Raw genomic sequence first — 21,961 nt, 5'->3', positions numbered from 1 at the left:
AGAGTAGGGCAGTCACACACACAGCAGGGCAGACACACACACACACACAAGGGCAGGGCAGTCTCTCTCTCTCACACACACACACACACACACAGAGTAGGGCAGTCACACACACAGCAGGGCAGACACACACACACACACACAAGGGCAGGGCAGTCTCTCACACACACACACACACACACACACAGAGTAGGGCAGTCACACACACAGCAGGGCAGACACACACACACACACACAAGGGCAGGGCAGTCTCTCTCACCCACCCACCCACCCACCCACACACACACAAGGCCAAGGCAGTCACTTACACACACACATACACACACACACAAGGGCAGGGTAGTCTCACACACATATACACACACAAGGGCAGGGCAGGGAAGTCTCACACACACACACAAGGGCAGAGCAGGGCAGACACACACACATATACAAGGCCAAGGCAGTCACACACTCTCTCTCTCTCTCTCTCTCTCACACACACACACACACACACACACACAAGGGCAGGGCAGGGCAGGGAAGTCACACACACACACACACACACACACAGAGCAGGGCGGACACACACACATATACAAGGCCAAGGCAGTCACACTCTCACACACACACACACCCACACCATGAGAACAGAATGCTGACCAAATCAATGATAGCCTGCCCGATCGGTAGGGTGGCACTTTGCCAAGCAAACCTGAGCTGAACCCAGGGAACAGCTAGCATGTCCTGGGGTCCAGGACTCCCTCCTGGGATGCTGGGAGGTGTGGGAGGCGCATGGCTGATGCAGGGGTGGTCCCTGAGGTCCCACGGCATCGCCACATACCATATGCGGAAAAGTCTGAGTATCCAAGGAGGTTAACCAGGACTGTTCAGGGAGACCTGGAACCGGCCCACTCTGGCCAGTGCTGTGGCAACGAGACCTGGGGTGGCAGAGGCACTCCTGCTGCCTGCTGCCCACTTCCTGGTGGAGGGCCAAGGATCACTCACCGAGCAGGGCCCAGGCATGGCCCTTCTGCTCTCTGGGTGGCACCATTTTCAGGGGCACGGAGCCTACTTTGCAAGAATGCTCTCTAACACGCACCATAGTGGCTGGAGCTTCCAGGGCTTTCAGCACCACCACACAACAGCTGGGGAAGCTCTCCTTATCCGCACACCTGCTCTGGCCAACAGACACCCAGAGAGGAAGGGACCTGCCCACAATGCCCTAGGGCTGTGCCGCAGCACACCCAGCCATGCCCACTCAGGCCAGCCCCACTCTAAGGAGCACTTTCCACAGCGTGACCTGGTCATGGTGTCATGCTGCTGGCATACTGACCGCCAGAGGCCCCGTACCTGAGCCCACTTCCTGTTGCGACTTTGCATCTGCACGGTGGCAACGGCCGCAAAGAGCTCCTCGGCGGGCAAGTCCTCGGGCAGCCGGGTCAGGAACTGGGCCATGTGGATGAAGTCCATCTTGGTGAGGACATCCTGGAACAGCCTGAGCACGCCCAAGGCCGTACGGAACAGGAACTCCTCCCCGTCCCGGCAGAACACGTCCCAGACGCGGCAGGCCAGGTCCAGGGGCAGGGACTTGCTGTACAGGGTGAAGATCCTGAGGGAGATGGAGTTGTCACATGGTGGGGGCGCTCCAGGAAGGACACTTCCCGCGCTGACCACCTTCATCCAACACGAGGGGCCGGGCGCAGGGTTTTTGGCTATGCCCACTCGGAAGGCCCATCTCAGAGCTGCCGGCAGGAACACAGCGTCTCAAACCCGTGCAGTCTCCATCACTGAGGAGGCCTACGCACACATGCTGATCCAACACACTTCATGAGATAGCATCACCTGGTTCTTCTACTCATGCAAAAGGCAGAGTGACAGAAGGAAAGACAGACATATTTTCCCATCCACTGTTCACACCCCAAATGCCTACAGCACCTGGGAGCTGGGCCAGGATGCAGCCAGGAGCCAGGAATTCCACCCCAGCCTCCCAAGTAGCTGGCAAGAACTTGAGTACTTAGGGAATTCTCTGTTTTCTCCCCAGGCACATCAGCAGGAGGTCAGATTAAAAAAGGGCAGAGAGTGGACGGACAGAGGGCACGTAGGGCCTCCTCCTGGGTGCACATGTCCCTCGGCAGAGCTGACCACCACTCTGGTCACCACCAAGAGGTCCCAGGCTGCCGGCAGCAGGAAGAGGTGGCTCTTCACACGCTTACCTGGCTTCTCCAATCACACCTCTACCAGAACCCCAAGACACGGGGCTGCCAGCACCTCCCTTCCACAGAGTAGGGAGGCCACTCAGGTGGGGGCAGGGCACTGGACAGGCACACACACCTAGGAGCCTCAGCCACCCACTGCCAGCACTGCCTCCACTTCCCCATCCTGAGAACCAAGTCCTGCCTTCCTTGGCTGACCTGGGAACCCATGAGTGCCCCCCACACCAGAGTTCCCCACTGTGGTGCTCCCTCCCTTAGTCCCTCACCATCCACCCTTGAACAGAGCCTAGACCCTGGACCATAGGAACCACCAGACTCGGGAGGGAGAGGAGGACAGCTGCCGGCCCTGAGGCCTGATGCTCACGTCATGTCAGAATGAGCAGGCACACGTGGCCTGAGTCCCTGCCAGGAAGGCGCAAGCACAGCTACCTCTCCTTCCGTGCCGTGTCAGGCGGCACACAGGAAGTCTGTCCGGAGCGGCTTTGTGATCATCTCCCCTTAAACCCAGGTCTAGATGGACCCCTTGCCCTGGGCCTCAGCTGCGCAAGGGGCAACCCCTGGCGACAACAGGAGAGCCACAGGGGTAATGGATGATGGCATGCTATATGTGGCTGACATGGTGACAGGCCAACTGGTGTGGGAAAAGTTTTTCTCACCCAAGTTGCAGCCATCTTAGCTCACCTACTACACTGGCCCCTGGGACTGGTCGTGGACCCCCTGGCAGCTGGTACACTGTGTCCCTATGTCCTGCACCTGCCTTCTGCTCTCTTTCTGCTGCCCACCACACTCCCAAACTGTGTACACTCAATGGACTGCCTGCACCTTAGCCACCGTAGGCCGTCAGACGTGCTGACCGGGGCCAGCCTTGTGCAGGAACACCGAGTACAGACAGCACCCTAGGAGATCCTTCCTGTAGGAGCAGGCAGCCCACCACCAACATGCAGCCTGGGCCAGGCCCAGCGGGCGGCACTTGTGAGGCGTCGGGCGCCAAACCTCCTATGGCATGCAGATCCTTGCGGGGAAAAGACCAGGTTTCCCATTTGCTCAGACGCCATGCGCTGTGCCCACTGCTCCCTGAACACTTGCTCACCTGCTTTCCACCTGCCAGGGCCCTGGCAAGGCCTGAGCCACGAACTCACCTCATGAGTCACACTGCCTCCTAAGGGACTGCCCCAGACAGGGCATGTGCACAAGCTGTGGAGCCAGGCAGGCCTTTGTGCAGGGCTAGCTCTACACTGGCCAGCCACAGGAGAGGGCAAAACTGCCTCTCTGGGCACTGGCCTCTTCACCTGTAAGACAGGCATTAACAGCGCACCTGCAGGGGCTGCTCTGCACACTACACGGGACAGGCCCTCGGCCAGCACACTACACGGGACAGGCCACACTACACGGGACAGGCCCTCGGCCAGCACACTACACGGGATAGGCCCTCGGCCGGCACACTACACGGGACAGGCCACACTACACGGGACAGGCCCTCGGCCTTGCCCAGGCCACCATCCCCGAGGGACAGGTCGAAGCAGGCCCGCACCCAGCCAGTAGTGCGTTTTGCACACCCACAGTTCAGAACAGGTCGGAGGCTCCGAGGGCAGGCCAATGGAGAAGCTGTCCTGTCCCCGGTGCACACCCACAGTTCAGAACAGGTCGGAGGCTCCGAGGGCAGGCCAATGGAAAAGCTGTCCTGTCCCCGGTGCACACACACGCCAGCCTTCTGCATGTGTGGTCGCATGCGGGGTTCCACGTCAAATGGACTTTCTCTGGTGAGTCAGGGCGAAATGAGGCTGCAAAACATTACTGCCTTTCAGCTTAGGATCCCGAGGACCTCCCTAGAAAGTTCTAGAACATGTTACAGAAACAAGCTGAAGGCTCTCGGCTGGCACGACCTGTCCCTCCCCACCTCCAGGGTCACATGCATCGGGGAATCGGAGAGTCAGAGGTCATGGTCAAACAGGGGCCAACGATGCGGGTTGCATGTCCTCACTGATGTGTTAATGGGCCCTTTAAACAGGCACAGCGAAACGAGGCAGCCCACGTGCCCACGACCACTAACCCACGGCCTGGTGGTTTCTGCTCTGTATCACATGGTCCCAGCTGCAGAGCCCAGCTGAGGGGTGAGTCACATCTGGGCCCTGGCCCATACCAAACTCAACCGGTCTGACCCTGCAGGGTAGTAAGTCTCCACTGAAACTCAACCCACCCATCCTGCAAGCTGGCTTAGCCTTTGAGAACCCCATACAGTCTCAGACAGATGGCCCTTAATGTCCACAGTGCCCTTGGCAGAAGGGCTGCCCGCCCTGCCTGAGATCACGGCCGGAAGTCACTGGTGTCAGAACCATCTTGGGTTTGAAAATACAAGCAACAAATGTCAGGGAACCCAAAGGCCTGCTCCCAAGGACGCACACGGGTTAGCTGTACCTGAGGGAACTAGCCACATCTCAAGCACTTTCTTCAGGCGAGCCTTCTGTCCCCTGTGGTCTGGGAGGAAACCCCTCCCCCAACTATATGTGTTCACTGAGTCCCCTGCGTGGGCCAGTGCGGACTGCTAGGCAGGCATTCTGCCAGGTGGGCATGCTGCCTCCTCCACAGAGCCCCTTGGCGAGCTGGGAGTCAGGCTGGGGCAGGTGTGCTCACGACCCTGGCCAAGGCCACAGGGCAAGCAGAAGCAAGGGCCTGGGCCAGCACAGCTTGACATTTGGGGTGCCCTGTCACTTGGGTCCCTCAGGACTCTCACCAGACCCAGGGACATGGCCACCCCAGCCTACCTACAGTAGCCAAATCCACCCTTGACACAGACTCTCTGGAACTTACGTCTCCATATCTCCAATCCCAGGCCCACTATCTGCAGGGGGAGGGGGAGGGGAATCAGATTCCTCTGTGTTCACCTCAGCAGGAGGCCTGGGCACTCCCTTGCCAGCTGGACATTCCACAAGGGACAGTGGTCCTCTGGCACATCCAGAACCCTCGCCAGGACCCACCAGGCTTTCGCCACCACTGCCACTGCCACCGCTGCACCACTTCTGCTCCTGCCCCAGGTTCCCCCGCCTCCAGCCAGCTTCTCAGAGGAGCTCCACCCTCACCCAAGCCCCCTCTGCCCCGATCCTGCCCAGGCCTCCCAACCCCTCCCCAGCTGCTTCCGTCCTTCACTTCAGGCCCCCCACCAGCAGGTGCCCAGTTCTAGAATGGCACCGCCCCAGCACACCTGGTTTAAGCACCTGCGTTGCTTCAGTGAATGCTGATGCTGGGAGGGCCCGGGGCTCTGCCTGCTCTCCTTCCCGACCCTTCACTGCAGCTCCACCAGGTAGGTAGAGTCCTGCTCACCATCTGCCTCGGATGCCCAGGAGAGGGCATGGGCAGGTCTGCCGCCTGGGGACAGCTTGCTCAAGGGATGTGCAAAGAGCACAAGAGAGCTCTTCTCCTTGCAGTGAACCCAGAAGGCTCGATGGAATCACAGGCGGGCCAGCTCACACTGAGGGAACCGGGGGCCCTCGCAGCAGGAAAGAGAGAGGCAGGGGGTTGGCAGGGGATAAGTGAGGAACGGGGTGGGTGCTGTGCAGGCAGGGGAGGTAGGGAGCAGGCGCGGGTGGGTGCCGTGCAGGCAGGGGAGAGGTAGGGAGCAGGCGCGGATGGGTGCCGTGCAGGCAGGGGAGAGGTAGGGAGCAGGCGCGGATGGGTGCCGTGCAGGCAGGGGAGAGGTAGGGAGCAGGCGTGGGTGGGTGCCGTGCAGGCAGGGGAGAGGTAGGGAGCAGGCGCGGGTGGGTGCCGTGCAGGCGGGGAGAGGCAGGGAACAGGCGCGGGTGGGTGCCGTGCAGGCAGGGAAGAGGTAGGGAACAGGCGTGGGTGGGTGCCGTGCAGGCAGGGGAGAGGTAGGGAACAGGCGCGGGTGGGTGCTGTGCAGGCAGGGGAGAGGTAGGGAACAGGCGCGGGTGGGTGCCGTGCAGGCAGGGGAGAGGCTTACCAGTCGATCAGGTAGATGTCTGGGGTCAGGTTGTTTTTCTTGAAATGAGCAAACAATTTCGGCAAATTTTCTTCAAAGAACACCTCGAACGCGGCAAAGTAGGACAGCATCTAGGGAGACAGGTGAGGTGTTCCACTAAACGCGTGTCAGCACAGGTTCCTGCTTCACTGGAAAAGCCAATCGATTCGCACCCTTGGAATCCAGTGTACATACATGGGAGACCCAGAGGAAGCTCCTGGCTCCTACTTCAGATCAGCCCAGCTCTGGACATCACAACTATTTGGGGAGTGAACCAGTGGATGAAGAATCTGTCCCTCTGTCTCTCCTTCTCCCTTTCAAGTAAAATAAGTCATTTTTAGATTTATATTTATTGGAAAGGCAGATTACAAAGAGCAGAGAACTGGAGCCTAAATGACATGCTGGCTCCTACAAGGTGAGGATTTACCCTTTGAGCCATTGCACCAGGCCCCCAAATAAACAAACCTTAACAAACAAACCCCAAAAGCCACTAGAATCTTCTTCTTTTCTCCAACTTCTGACCACTATTTCTTCTGGAAATGTTAAGTTTTTCCCTGATTATAAAGGTAAGTGCTTTCTGCAGAAAGCCTGGGAGACGCACAGGCCTCGCACACCCCACCATCATGCAATGCTGATGCTCTGGCTACCGTGGCCTGCTGCTGCTGCACATGCTCTGTCTTCACTTGGAACAGCACCCCGTGGCAGCCCTCCGTGAGCACCATACACACACCTTCTGTCACACTCACACACCCATCACACTCACACACACCTGTCACACTCACACCTTCTGCCACTCATACTTTAACACACCTTCTGTCACACTCATACACTGTCACACTCACACACCTCCTGTCACTCACACTTTCTGCCACTCATACTTTCACACAGCTTCTGTCACACTCATATACACCTTGTCACACTCACACACATCACACCTGCCAAACACTCATACTTAGCTGTCACTCATACACACACCTCCTGTCACACTCATACACACTCTCACATTTGTACACACACTTAGTCACACACACACCTTCTTTTACGCTCACACATCTCTCACGCTCACACGCACACCTTCTCTCACACTCACACCTTCTCCCACACTCACACACCTTTATGTGTTCAGGCATGGTTACTTGTGAGCGCAGGAGAGCGGCATGGCTGGATCATTAGGCATCAGCACACCCCTTCACGCCCTGCAAAGCTGCTCCTGTGCTCACAGTAACCACACCCTGAGCGCGTGGCGAACAGCAGGCCCTCTCTCTCCAGTGAGGATGCTCCAGCACACCCACAGGGCCCGGAGCTGCGAGGCAGGAGGACGTGGCTGAATGCCACCCTCTGGTGGCCACCAGGCTTGCAGCAGGTTTACAGAGTGAAGGACAGGCACACGTGCTTTCAGGAAGAGCCACTCCTCATTGGTGCCGATGGCTCGGGCTGTCTGGGTCTTGAAATATCTGCGATAATGATTAGAAACTCCCAGCAGGAAGAGACAAGGCTGGACTGAGGGTGTTGAGCTTAGCACACTGGCGACCTTCCTGCTGGGCCTCAGGTGTCAGCACAGAGGACAGAGGACGAGCGCGGAGGGGCTCAAGGCGTCTGCCCACTCCTCCCAGCTGCTTGCTGCAGTCGGCAGGACACCAAACCAGCTGCTGCCTTCCTCACACACACAGGAGCGTGGCCTCACCCGCCTGTTCTCTGAGCTTGGCCTTCAACACACTGAGTATGTGGGTGTATCTGTGTGTGTGTGTGTGTGTGCATGCGTGTGACAGAAGGTGTGTATGAATGTGACAGAAGGTATATGTTATGAGTGTAAGAAAAGGTGTGTATGAGTGTGACAGAAGGTGTGTGTGAGGTGTGTGTAAGAGTGTGAGAGAAGGGTGTGGATGAGTGTGAGAAGGGTGTGTGGATGAGTGTGAGAAAGGTGTGTGTATATAAATGTGAGAAGGTGTGTGTGTGTGTGAAGCTGAATGTATGACTAAGAACACACAGCAGTGTGTGGAGTATGTGTGAATGTGTGTGTTAGCACATGTGAGTGCTTTGAGTATATTGTGTGTGTGTCCACATACATGAGTCTGTGCAGTGAGAGTGTCTGTGTGTGTATGTGTACTGTCAGAGTGCACATCTCAGTGTTTGTAAATGTGTATGAGTGTTTTTTGAGTACACATATAAGTGTGCGCCTATGAGAGTGTAAGTGTGTATGTAAGATGTAGGTGTGTATGTGGGAGTGTAGGTGTGCATGTGGGAGTGTAGGTGTGTATGTGGGAGTGTAGGTGTGTATGTGAGATGTAGGTGTGTATGTGGGAGTGTAGGTGTGTATGTGGGAGTGTAGGTGTGTATGTGAGATGTAGGTGTGCATGTGGGAGTGTAGGTGTGTATGTGGGAGTGTAGGTGTGCATGTGGGAGTGTAGGTGTGTATGTGAGATGTAGGTGTGTATGTGGGAGTGTAGGTGTGTATGTGGGAGTGTAGGTGTGTATGTGGGAGTGTAGGTGTGCATGTGGGAGTATAGGTGTGTAGGTGAGATGTAGGTGTGTATGTGGGAGTGTAGGTGTGTATATGGAAGTGTAGGTGTGCATGTGGGAGTATAGGTGTGTATGTGAGATGTAGGTGTGTATGTGAGATGTAGGTGTGTGAGATGTAGGTGTGCATGTGGGAGTGTAGGTGTGTATGTGGGAGTGTAGGTGTGTATGTGGGAGTGTAGGTGTGCATGTGAGATGTAGGTGTGCATGTGGGAGTGTAGGTGTGCATGTGGGAGCGTAGGTGTGTATATGGAAGTGTAGGTGTGCATGTGGGAGTGTAGGTGTGTATGTGGGAGTGTAGGTGTGCATGTGAGATGTAGGTGTGTATGTGGGAGTGTAGGTGTGTATGTGGGAGTGTAGGTGTGTATGTGAGATGTAGGTGTGCATGTGGGAGTGTAGGTGTGTATGTGGGAGTGTAAGTGTGTATGTGGGAGTGTAAGTGTGTATGTGAGATGTAGGTGTGTGAGATGTAGGTGTGTATGTGGGAGTGTAGGTGTGTATGTGGGAGCGTAGGTGTGTATATGGAAGTGTAGGTGTGCATGTGGGAGTGTAAGTGTGTTACTCTCCTCCCTCACTGGAACAACACATTTCAAAATGGCCATCTTTCTCTCAGCGCCAACACCATACACTATGTGGCACCCAGCAAAGGCTCTCTCCCCATCGTAGTCCTCAGCCTCTGGCCGGGAACACTTTTCTCATGGAGGAGACAGCGTGTCAGCCTGTCCCGTGCCGACCCAGCGTCAGGGCATTGAGACGGAGTACTCACCAGGCCATGGTCCACCCGGAAGAACGCCATCTGACAGGGCTTGTTCAAGAGGTTTGAGAAGGCCACGAAGGCATCTGCCGTGTCTAGGTTCAAGATCAGCACGGCTGCTATGAAGGACATGCCCTGGACCTGGGGGGGCAGAGAGGCTCTCAGCTGTGAGGAACCCCAGGCTCCCGTGCTGCCAGCCTCTCTCAAGGCGCTGCCCTGCCCAGCAGCACCTGGTCCGCACGCCTCCGAGTCCCAGCTACTCACCCCCACGGAAACCTCTGGCCAGCCCTTCGTCTAGCACATACAATGTGCTGGTGCTGCAGACACCACGTCTACCCTGGCCCGTTCCATGCCAAACCATGCACACGTGACAGGCAGAGATGTCACCAATGCAGTTTAAAATAATGGTTATTGCTAAAGGCTTTTTAAAAAAAATTTCATGCAGAAGTTGAAAATCACACTCAATCGGAATGTGAGAAATACCAAGGAGCAGCAAGGTTGGCTCAACTGCCTCCTGAGGACACAATGTCAGCCCCTTTGCTGGGCACTCTCTGTACTCCTCAGCAAACACTGAGGCCTCTGCTGCTCGACACCCGCTGCTAGGGCGTGCCAGCACCACGACATTCCGACTTTCCTTTTCAATGATACCATTATAAAATACACAGAAAAAAAAATTTCCACTTACATAACCCACATCCGGTCGGTAACAAGTATAAGCGCCCAAAATACTGTGCAACATGTCATGATACGGGCCGCCCTAGAGAATCGACACACAGAGACAACACATATGTCAGTGCGGTCAGTCCTGCCACTCCGTACCTCTACACAACAGGAACTCGTCCCACTTTCTGCTGGCTGGGGCAGGTGCACTATGCAAGCTCACACACGAGAGCTGTTCTGGGGACAGCCGGTCAGGCCTGGGTACCATCCTGTGTCTGCCCCTGCAGTCTGAAAAACTCCCTTGTAAGGTGCCACAGGGGAGTGTGCCCTGGGGCACCTCAGAGCATCCTTTCCCCCCCCCCCCCCCCCCCCCCCCGCTCTCCCATCTCTCCAAGGTTCCCATTTGCTGCTACAATGGCTTCCACCTGCCTCCAGGCTGGGGTTTTTGCCCGCTTTCTAACTGAGCCAAGAAGCCAGCTGAGACAGTGTGTTCAACCCCAGCCTAAGGCTAATGTGACGGACGGAATTCACAAGCAGTGTGTGACCAGGAAGCTGCTCCACAGGCAGCTTACAGAACACATGGGTCCAGCCGGGATGACCTGACCTAGGATGCAGGCACATCAGGCGGACACAGGAGGGTGGGGTGGGTGCTGCTGGGCCCTGTGCGACGGAGGTGCTCGTGAAGCCCGCACTGACCCTTGCCCCTCCCCGTGTCTCAGGGGATTTCTTGCCTGTCCCTGCACACACAGCCTCCTCCCTTGCCGGGGTCCGTGTGATGGATGTAGACAAACAGGAAGGTGTGAGAAACATTGCTTCCCTTGCAGGCAAGGCCGCGAAGGAACGCCCCACCGAGCAGGGCTCCGGCGGGACGTTGTTTTGATCACCTGAATGCAGCCTGCTTTCCATTGCCGGACACCAGACTTCCCCACTGAGTTTTCAGTGATCTGCCTAGGCACTGTCTGCCCCTGCGGAATTAACAGTTGACGTATGGTATCTGTGCGAGCTTGGAAGTTGATGTTACTGATATTCGCTTCCAGCATAAAGGTTTTTACCTACTACTGCTACGGCTCCACCATTGCTATGTTAATCAAAGGTGTTCTGTCCTCAGGTGGTGGGGACTTGTTTACAGCCTTTCCTCTCCCACTGACGATATGCTAATCAAGGGTGCTAACTTCCCAGGTATAGGGGAAACCCATTCTTTCTCTCTTTGATCTTTTGGGTCCTGCCTCCGGACACATTCCTCCCTTAGCTGATTCAAGAGGTATGTGTTACTGGTTGAGCTTTCCTTAGGTGAGACAAACGGCAGAATTATCTTTAGCAACACCCATTTGATCATGACGTAAAACGTCTGAGCCAGAGTTTGACTGACTGTATAAATAAAGCGGACGGCTTTATTGCATAGTCCACTATCATCATGGAATCCTAGTGGTCCGTCTCTTTCTTTCTGTGCCTCATCCACGCACCCTTCCCGAGTTCCGAAACCCAGGCTGGAGCTGGACTCCGGCACTCCCTCCAACGAGAAAATGGCACGAGCTCCGACCTTCGCCGCACTTCCTGCTGCGCATGCTGACTGCCCACCCTCCCAGCCGCTGCCCTGCTTCTATGCCATCCATTCACACACCCTGGAACTTGGAGCCAGGACAGTGGCAGGGAAGGCAGCCTTTCGCCACCCATGTGACCCCAAAGCTCTCTCTTCTCTTCTGAACCCTCCATGAGCAGCAAGGGCTGGTCATGCAGCGATTCTGCAAGATGTTCCAGAGGATAGCGGGGTCCAGAAGAGCTGGCTTGACTTCTGCGGGCTTTGTGGAGGGGGGCTGCCCGTGACCTCTGAATCTCAGGTGCCCACTCAGCTGGTGGCCAGGGGCTGAGATGCCTTCAACTCCTACCTCCGCTGCAGCTACGCCAGGCCTCCGAGTTCAGCTTCCTGTACCTGGGGGCTGGGGATGACAGCCCAAAGCACTCAGTTGTTGAACCTCACAGGGATGACTCAGATGAAGTTTCTGCTCCCCAACTTTGGCCTGGCTGTTGTGGGCATTCAGAAAGCAAACCAACAGATGGAGGATCTCTCTTTCACTGCCTTTCAAATGAACACATCCTGGAAGAAGCACCCAGACACCTGCTCCAACTGTTTAGTTCTCTGCAGCCCCTTCCTCCTGAGTGGATTGCCAGCACGTCCACACTCTGCTCACAGGAAAGACTGCTAATCCACCTTCCACCAGGGCTGCCCAGGAAACGTGAACCAGGTCAGGAACGTAAGCTTTTGCTGCTTATCCACTCCGTCCGTCTGTCACACTCCGGCTTCTGCAGCTATGGCAAAGGGCTCTGCAAGCTCAGCTATACTTTGCTCCAAGGCACTGAACGGTCACTAACACCCATAGACGCCACTGTGTGTCCAGGGCTGTCAATGTCAGACTGTTGGTCATCCAGACCCGGCCTGGGATCAGCTCCATCTGGAGACCGTCTCCAGTCCCAGTCGCCAAGAGAAGGCACGGGGCCTGCCCTCAAGCTGCAAATGAGCACACTGCTGCCACACCACCTGGCCCCTCTGTCCCTAGACTCATTCCAAGCGCCATGCAACACATTTCTTCCAATTCTCCTCAAGGCAAAGCTGACGCAGGGATCTGTAGTGGGGAGAATCTTGGAACTAAGGAAAGGCAGCGAGAACAGACGGACACACAGGCATTCCAGGAGTGGCACAACCATCGTAGGCGGGTAAGGGAGGAATCAAGCAAGCCCTGCAGGTCTTCCAACAGCCAGCACCTCTCTGCTCTCCCTGGCCACCTGACTCCTCAGCTGGCTTCTGGTCCAGGACCCGCTCTCCTGACCCACCTGCTCAGTCTCCCAGCCTGGTGACTCCGGAGACCCCAGGGACATCCCTTCCTCCCCAGGCTGTGCACTGAGCTCACTGTGCCGAGGCCAGTCACAGGGCACTCAGGCCGGCTGCGACAGACAGAAAGAGCTGCCACAGGTCTCTCTTGGGCCCCTCCAGAGGCAGCGGTGCACGCACTGCCAGAGTTCAGGCCACTCGTCCAAGTACAAATATGGCCGGACAAAAACTATTCGGAGAGGGTCAGTGGCACTTTGAAAAGCCTACAGTGTTAGGAGTAAGAGCTGCCCTCCCCCTTACTCTGTCCCAATCCCAACACATACACACAGAAAAGCCCCATGCTTTTCAACTGCAACGACAAATCCACGTGGCTTACCAGCCCTGGGTTTTAGGCAGGACAGACACAAGCACAGTAGATCATCAGGACTTACTTGCTGGAAGATGCAGAGGCTGGGGAATGTCCGCGAGATGTCCAGCTTGATGAGCTCCAGGCTGGCCTCCCTGTCAGCTGCAGAAAAGCCGGCGTCTGCCGGGAGACCAACAGTCAGGAAGCCAGTCCCAGGCCCTCGAGGTGTGTAAGAAATGGGCAAGTACTTCAGAACCGTACCAACAGAATGCCATTAGTGAGAAAGAAGGGCAAGTATGGAAACACACCCAACTGAACTCAAGGCATAGGAAACCCCACCCAGAAAGAGCATTATCTGACCTGGGTCATGTGGCTTCCAAAAACCAAAAACAGAACTGTCATATGACGCAGCCATATTGCTGAGTAGACAGCCCAAGAAACAGGATCAGCCCGAGATGCTGGCGCTGCCCAAGCAGCATGGCTCCCCCCAGCATGCATGTGGCGCCCACCAGTGTGTGCAGATACTGGTCTTGCCCGAGCAGTGTGGCTCCCCCAGCACACACTGGCACCAACCTAGGGGCCATCAGTGGGTGAACGGGGAGGAAACAATGTGGCGATGAACACGGGAACAAAAGACCAGCGTGGTGGCTTGACGGGCCAAGCTACCATCTGCAACGCTGGAATCCCACCTGCACACCAGTTCAAGGCCCAGCTAACGCACTTGGGAAAGCGGTGGAAGAAGGTCCAAGCACTTAGGCCCCTGCACCCATGGGGGAGACCCAGCTCCAGTGGCGTGGCCACTTGGGGAGTGAACCAGCAGATAAAAAATCTCTTTCTATATATATATATAATGTTATATATATTGAAATACATAATTATATATATATACACACATATCCATACATATACGAGATCCTGTCATTTGTGACAACGGACTTGGAAGACATCATGTCACGGGAAATAAGCCAGGTACAAAAAGACAAATGCCACATGACCTAATACCCATGGGATCAGCAAGCTGAACTCTGAGAAGCAGAGTCTAGAAGAGTGCTGGGAAAACGTCAGCCCCGAGATATAAACGCTTAGTTTCACTGCAGTCCCAGGGGTCTGCTGCAGCACCTGGCGGCCACGGCCGACACACTCCGGAGACAGGAGGCAGCTCCTTCAACACACACAAGCCCTGCCTGGGCGAGTGAGCAACGTGAGCTGACAAGTGAGATCCGCATTCTACAGCGCGCTCACATACACTGCAAAACGCCACGCTGCAGCGAAGCATGCAGAATGTTTCCCAACAATCTACAATTCTAGATGTTTTAGCTTGCCTCTTTTATTTTCCAAAGGTAGAGAATCGGAGAAAGAGCGAACATTGTCTCCCACCCACTGGTGTGCTCCCCAGATGGCTGCAGTGCCCAGTGGTTGCATGGGCCCAATGACCTGGAAACCCTCTGCTGCTTTCGCAGACCACAAGCAGAGAGCTGGATCAGAAGTGGAGCAACCGGGACACAAACCAACACCCACAAGGGATGCTGGCACTACAGGCAGAGGTTAAGCCTGCTATGCTACAGTACCAGCCCCCAAATCCCAGACATTTCAAAAATAAAATAACTTAGTATATAAGGGAATTAACGTGGTTTCAGATTTGTGTGCAGTATCACTAGCAAATGATGACTAACTTCTACCTAAATTGCAATATTACACAGACAGTGTAAACAAAATCAGTTTCCACAGACTTCTTAAGCAGCGCCAAGCGTTCAGTCCAGGGCATGACAGGCAATGCAGAAAGTGCCGTCCTGTGGGCACGCCACATCCCCATCTCCCCTGGAAGCCAGCCCCGGCTACTGAGTGGCAGTGTGGACAGGAAGTGACGTTTGTGATGACCAGTCCCGTCAGGAGCTGACCCTCCTTTTCCCTATATAAGCTTTCTCCTCTGACTCTGGCCTAAAGGCACCCTTCTGTGTGGTGTTCCAGAGGTCGCAGGACCACTCCTACTGGGAGGCGAATCTCACCACGTGACAAGAGCGACATGTGTGGCCTGTACCTTCACTGTCAGCGCCAGGGCCTCCTGTGCTGAGCGACCGCCACCTCTCCTTGGCTCGGGCCAGGCAGATGTCGAAGAGCTCTGGAAGAAAGGCCTCTGGGTCAGTCGAGTGTGCAGGTTCTGCTGCCATGGGTGGGCACACTCCTGCCAGGCTCACTGCCTGGACAGCTGCCCTGCTGAGTCGGAAAGCATTTCGCCATCTGCAGAGCAGTCACAGAGCAGCAGTAGTGCACACACCGCCCCGCAGCGCCTGGGACTCCCTGCTACACACACCCACCCACACAACTGCCTTGTCTCTTTCCTGGCCTGAGGTTCCCGGGCTAAGACCCAGGAGGTCCACCACTCCCAATCCTAGGGCAGCCTGTGCTGCGCCCAACACAGAACAAGTGGGGAGAGAGGCAAAGGCAGCGACCAAGTTGGCTTCAAGCAGGGACATCATGGAACTGCACCCAACTCGACCCACACTGCCCACTGGGTGGGGACAGCAAGAGGAACCAGGGACCTAAGACAGGCAAAGCTTTCAGAAAACTCAGGGGTTCCTGTTGAAAGCAAAGCATCCTAACACGGCAAAATCTTCTCCACATGTGGAACTTTTTTTTCCCAGTAATTCTCTTTGGATGGTTTGCTAATAATGAAACAGCAACCCAAGGGACAAAGCCTTCAGCCTGGCAGTGAGGGGCCATGGAAGGAGCCCTGCCCCAGAGTGCTCGGCTTCCGGCTTCACGGCAGCTCCCAGGAAGTGCAGACACTGGGAAGCAGGGCTGGGCCACCTAGGCATGGAGCCTGGGGTGAGTTCCCGGCTCCCGTCATCACGTGTGGGCCATGAACCAGTGAGGACAGCTCTCTCTCTGTGCACGGTCTATCTTTCTGCATCTCAAACCAGCAGGAAAAAGCTGGATCAGCAGGAAAATCGGCAGCGTACAATGCAAACATTTTCCAATAGTCAGAGCCCATGGCCGTGACAGCCACGCACCCCACGCAGCCCAGGCCCCTCCGGGTCCTAGTCAATTCAGGCACTTTCATCAAAGCTACCCTTAAAATCTTCATCATTTTGCTTTCCCTTTCATCGTTACAATTGGAAAACAAGGCACAACGCACTGCCCTTCTGAGCAGTGAACGTCACTTCATGACAATGCAATTCCAACTCCAGTCTCACTGTTAAGACTGCAACATGTAAGATCTTGATTATGCTTAAGAAGCAAATTACAACCTGAGCTCACATCGTGGCCAAGAGGGCACCACCATGAAAGGCAACCTCCTACCACTATTCCCAGGAAGCACTATTCCACCCGGCTCCAAGAGCAGACACGGAGTGGGAACAGGTGAGGAATGCACTAGGTCTAGACGCCATCGCAACGCTGGCAGTTCTCACAGCTCTGCTTCCGGCCCCCACCCCCGTGAAGGCCCCCATGAAGGCCGCGGGCGACCTGCCACCCTGTGAAGACCTCAGAGAGAGGTCCTGCTTCAGACCTGGCCGCTGCAGGCTTCTGTGCGGGGTGTTTGGAGCTCGGGGGTCAGGGGACCTGGCAGGACCTGGCTGCTCGCCTTCCAGGAGGCCACGCTCAAGTTGCTGTGCCAGGAGATGGACTCGAATAGCCATGTGTCCCGGGCCTGCTGGTAAGCCACCTCCCCAAGGGGGCATCTGACAGCGAAAGCAGAGGCTGGTAGTTGGGCACAGAACAACACCCCCACGGGTGAGTGGTATGTGCCGTGGGGATGGCAAGAACAGCTACCACACCCCCTTTGCAGACTCCAGGCCCCATTTAGAGTATAAGTCAGGCTTCCCTGAGAAGGAAGAAGCTGTAGCAATGCTACTAGGCTCCCCAAGCCAGAATCAGCTGGGACTGGAACCAGCAACTTCCACACATGCCAGGAACACGGCCTGCAGCCCAGGAACACGGCCTGCAGCCCAGGCACACGGCCTGCAGCCCAGGCACAGGAACTGCAGCCCAGGAACACGGCCTGCAGCCCAGGCACAGGAACTGCAGCCCAGGCACAGGAACTGCAGCCCAGGCACACGGCCTGCAGCCCAGGCACAGGAACTGCAGCCCAGTCCCCAACCTTACCAGGATGCTGAACCTTCTCAGGAGGAGACTGAGACCACCACACCCACCCCAACATAACACATGAGAGAGAACCTATGATGAGGCCTGGCACCAGAATCCAGGCTCATTCTGTCCTGATGCTGGCCTGGCAGTGAGATCTTCCCATTCCACAGCAGGGCACAGCTGCCAGAGCAGAAGCACATGAGGCCACAGTTGAAGCGAGGACATCGATCACAGCAGGCAGACACAAAGGATGAACTCTTTGTCCTGGTTTGCCATGATGTGACCCACAGACTGACTGACATTCACCAGGAGAATCGGGGAGAACCACAGGTTAAGCACACACAGACACACAAGGCGCCGTGCGTGGTACGACTGGACGGGGCTGTCGATGGAATTACATGTCAGGACCTGGCACCTCATAAGTCAAGGTCAGAACAGACTCCTGGGGGGCGGGGGGGGGTCAGTCACAAAAGGGGCTTCTAGGAGGTTCCCTGCACCACGCCCCACTGCTGAGAAGTGAGTCTCCACTCAGGCAGGAGCAGTCACGGCTTGGGTCAGGCTTCTGGGAACAGGCTGAGCTGGTCTCCAGAGACAGAAACCTCAACTAGAAGGCTACAGCATGTTTTTGCTTAAACATATATATTAAGTGTTCTTGTATGCTGTTGCCAGTGTATGTACAATCATTCCCTGTGGAACAGACATTCATGAGCTCTCAGCCAGGACTGACGCAGCAGAGTTCACGTTACAGACACGCACGGAGGGAAGCTTCGGCACGGACGTCAGACTCCACTCTGTGGAGTGGATACTTTCCAGATCCTGAGTAGCGACCAGGGAACCACAGAATCAACCATGGAGGGGCCGCACCTCCTGGGGCCTGGAGACACTGGGTGGGCAGGCATCATGCTGGGCACACTGTGCAGAAGGGACGGCCCTGGTTCCAGGCTGCAGCTGCCTGGGAAACCCTCACAAGGTGGAGCCTGCCCTCCAGCTGGAGCTGTGCAGCTGGAGGGACCAGAGGTGCACACCAGTGCAGCGCCAGCACCTCGCTCACAGTCGGGTCCAGGGCCCGTCCAGGAAGAAGAATAGAAACGCCTGTCCTGCAGCAGGGCTGCACACAAAGGCAGGGCAGACGGGATGCTCACCACATGCTGGGTGCCCAGTGTGAGCTGGGAGGCCTGGAATGCACAAATCCTGCAAAGCACCGGGGGGCACCCAGGGGGACGAACCCAGGTTCTGGGAGACACACACAGAATGGGCAGTTGCAGCGCAGTATGACCCAGTCACAGCATGACCCAGAAGGCACTTCCAGCATGGCACTCAGACACCTCTGCAATGCCCAAGAGAAGGCTGCGAGTTCCTAAGCGCAGCCTCCACCTCCTGAAACAGCACAGGGCACCTGCCCTGCACCTTCAGACCCCATCAAGGCATGGGGGACCCAAATAGGAGCTCCCTGTCTCTGGCTCTCAAGCGGCTGAGCCCAGGCCTCCCAGCTGCCCCCGTCCTGGGGTAGACACTGCCACCCAGCATGTTAAAAGGCACAGCTTGGGAGCAGCAGTCCCAGCTCTTCCTATCCGGGCAGAAGAGGTCACAAGGCCCAGGGGCGCACCGTAAACCTGGGGCCATGCCAGTCACTCACCATGGGTGATGTTTAACTCGTTGCCAATGGCTAAGCTCCAGACTTTGCCTCGGACGCTTGGAGGGATTCCTTGCCACCACAGATCTCGAACCTTCCTAGAGCACCACCTGGACAGAGACACAGATGTGAGTGTACAAGTCTGTTCCCGGGAAGATCTATGCACCACGGGAGCCAGGGGCATGCAGCTGTGTCCCTCATGGCCCCTGCCTTGGGGAGTACAACAGCCCAGCATTCCAGAGCAAGGAGACCAACCAGCACCTTCTCCTGCAGCAGCTATGACAGGGAGAAAGGGGACAGTACAGCAGAGAGCCACCCCAAACAGAACACAGGGCCCTGTCCCCAAGCCGAGTTCTGGGCACACGAAGGAAGGGAAGGGGTTGCTGCCCTCCCACAGGATGTGCCTGGGGTAGGGTACGGGTGACAAGTACCAGCATGCAGGACCGCACACAGGGGAGGCTGCCCAGTGTGAGCTGCAGGCTAACCCCAATGGCAGAGGGGCCCTCTATGGGTTCAGGACCCTCAGAACCAGGCTTCTCAAGGATCTGCCCGTCACACAGACACACACAGCCTAAAGCATCCAACAGCACCACGCTCCCCCGGAGCTGCCTGCACCCCGCACAGGAGGGAAGTACAGGCTCCAAGCCCCAGAAGCCAGCAGCAGCCGAGCTCCAACCTCGCCTGCCGAGCCTACAGCAGATCAGCCTGCTCTGGCACCTGCTCCGACCTCCCTAACGTCCATGGGGATGCCTCCTTCCAGGACAGCTATGAGGACTCGGTGAGGGGACAGTGCAGGAGCCTGGCACAGCCACACACGTCAAGCGGTAGCTGGAGGACACAGCGACAGGATAGGACAAAACAGGGCCGGGCTGGGCCCCCAGGCAGGGACACAGGCATGGGTGAGGATTTCTATTTGGCAGTACTTCCTGAAAGTGCCAGCCTCCTAGGAAAGCTGCCTGGGGAAAGGAGCTTGAGGATGGCATGACTTCCTGGCAGAGACCACAGCAGGGCTCCCTGGCCCACCGAGAGACACGAATGATGCCATGGTGTTCAGAAGCAACCCCGGCACTCCAACACGCAGGAGAGCAGAAGGTTGGCCGGCCTGAAGTTCCCCACTCGCCCCCGCGCATGGTCCTGAATGTCCTGGGCGCACACTCAGTACTGACCCCAGGGCTCAGCATCAGAGGACACGGCTCTCAGACAGAGGGAGAGATGGCCAGGGCACCCACAGGGGCTCATCAGGACCAAGACTGAAGCTCCCGGATCACACAGGGGTTTGCTGTGGCAGAGGTGCCAGTGCAGGCCAGGGAGAGGAGACTGCCTTGGCCTTGGGCTGGAAGGGACAAGGGCGAGGTGTGGGTACACGGCAGGAGAGGAGGCAGGACAGCAGAGGGCAGGAGGGCCTTTACTGCCAGCTCAGGAGGTCAGAGCTCACACTGAGAGTCACAGGACGCTGGGGACATTTCAAAGCAATGAGGGAGCACGGCTTGGTGAGCAGTGACGAGCAGTGCAGGCAGGCGACACCCAGGCCAGAACGCGGAGCACCCAGGCGCGGGAGAGGCCTTACATGGTCTCCCAGTTGGGGAGGATCTCATTGTTCCAGGTGAGGACGGCGTTCCCGATGCTCTCCTCCACTCTGCACCTTTCCTCCAGCTGCTTCTTTCTCCTCTGAGCGTCTCTCAGCTCTACGAATCACGATCAAAGAGAAGAAACACTTGGTGTGGGCGCCCACCACGTCGGGTGAGGAGAGCAGCAGGATGGCCCTGGACGAGGGACGCCTCCTGGGGGGCTCTCCCCACCCCGTGCACCTCAGAACACTTGGGCCCTCAGCAGCATGACAGCCAAAAACACGATTCCACTGGTACAGAAAGGCTGACCCAGGGACTTCTCAGAGCTTAAGCAGTCCTCTCCAGACACAGAAAGCCACTCAGAACTGGCCCCAGCATCGACAGGCCCTGCCACCGGCACTGCCGCAGGGAGATGCCGCCCACGTCTGTCTGAATCCGACACCTGCACTCATCGCCCACCATCTCCTCAACAAAACCACCTGGCAGCAGCTGAGCTCGGCATGGCACGCTGTGAGCGGCCTGCAGGAGGCCCGGGCACACAGGACATGCGTGGGCAACATGCAGACGGGGTGTCCTTGTGGATTCCATACCCTCTGGGTGGTAGGAGGCCCGCCAGGGATGGCTGTGGCAAACTATGCCTAAGTTATATCGACAACACCTGAAGTACAAGTCCATGTTGGTAAGCACATCCACACGGCCAGGCAGCCAGGGCCTGCAGCTTCCCACACTGAGTCCCCCATGCAGCCAGCCCCAGTCCCTGTGCCCACTTCCTGCCCAGCTGTCTGTTAGTCCGGGAACCTCCTGTGACCACCCTGGCCCTCTGAGTCTGGCTCAGTGCACTCAGCAGCATGTCTTTCAGGTCCAGCCCTGTCGGAGCCCTTGTCGGAATGACCTTCCTTCGTAAGCTACTACTCCATCCTACACACGCGCGTTGCACTGCAGGTGCCGTTCAGCTGGCCGAGTCCCAGAGTTCTCCAGCACAGCCACACTGCTGGTGAACACAGAAAGCACAGACAACAGACTCTGCCCATGACAACCAGCTGAAGCCAGCCCAGCCATGGTTTCTAACGCAGTCTCCATTCTCACCTAGGGTCAGTGTTACCTCGGGTGAAAGCAACTAGAAATGGAGAGCAGAGACATGCATATCCGATGGGAAAGTCTAAATGACAAACTACTACCAAGATCCTGGGCGCTGCCTGTGTCCGGGGAGCCCTGGGCCACCAGCCCCGCCCTGCGGCACGCTGCCTGCGTCCGGGGAGCCCTGGGCCACCAGCCCCGCCCTGCGGCACGCTGCCTGTGTCCGGGGAGCCCTGGGCCACCAGCCCAGCCCTGCGGCACGCTGCCTGCGTCGGGGAGCCCTGGGCCACCAGCCCCGCCCCGCGGCACGCTGCCTGCGTCTGGG

The 21,961-nt window shown here is 56.9% G+C and overlaps 1 protein-coding gene across 2 annotated transcripts in view; it reads right to left on the bottom strand.

Annotated features, from left to right (window-relative positions):
- Positions 1-21,961, bottom strand: part of TBC1D14 (TBC1 domain family member 14) — an 83,074-nt gene that overhangs the window by 2,124 nt on the left and 58,989 nt on the right. For both annotated transcript variants that reach the window (XM_058670313.1, XM_058670314.1), the window contains 8 exons: positions 20,559-20,676; positions 18,995-19,101; positions 15,311-15,391; positions 13,358-13,452; positions 10,125-10,196; positions 9,452-9,580; positions 6,151-6,260; positions 1,333-1,591 (listed from right to left, as the gene is read on the bottom strand). In XM_058670313.1, coding sequence (XP_058526296.1) covers positions 1,333-1,591; positions 6,151-6,260; positions 9,452-9,580; positions 10,125-10,196; positions 13,358-13,452; positions 15,311-15,391; positions 18,995-19,101; positions 20,559-20,676 — 971 coding nt within the window. The remainder of the gene's footprint in view (positions 1-1,332; positions 1,592-6,150; positions 6,261-9,451; positions 9,581-10,124; positions 10,197-13,357; positions 13,453-15,310; positions 15,392-18,994; positions 19,102-20,558; positions 20,677-21,961) is intronic.

Source organism: Ochotona princeps, chromosome 11, assembly GCF_030435755.1.
Source record: "Ochotona princeps isolate mOchPri1 chromosome 11, mOchPri1.hap1, whole genome shotgun sequence".
Classification (NCBI taxonomy): domain Eukaryota; kingdom Metazoa; phylum Chordata; class Mammalia; order Lagomorpha; family Ochotonidae; genus Ochotona; species Ochotona princeps.
The sequence above is the reverse complement of the archived record's forward strand: the minus strand, read 5'-3'. Positions and strand labels throughout refer to the sequence as shown.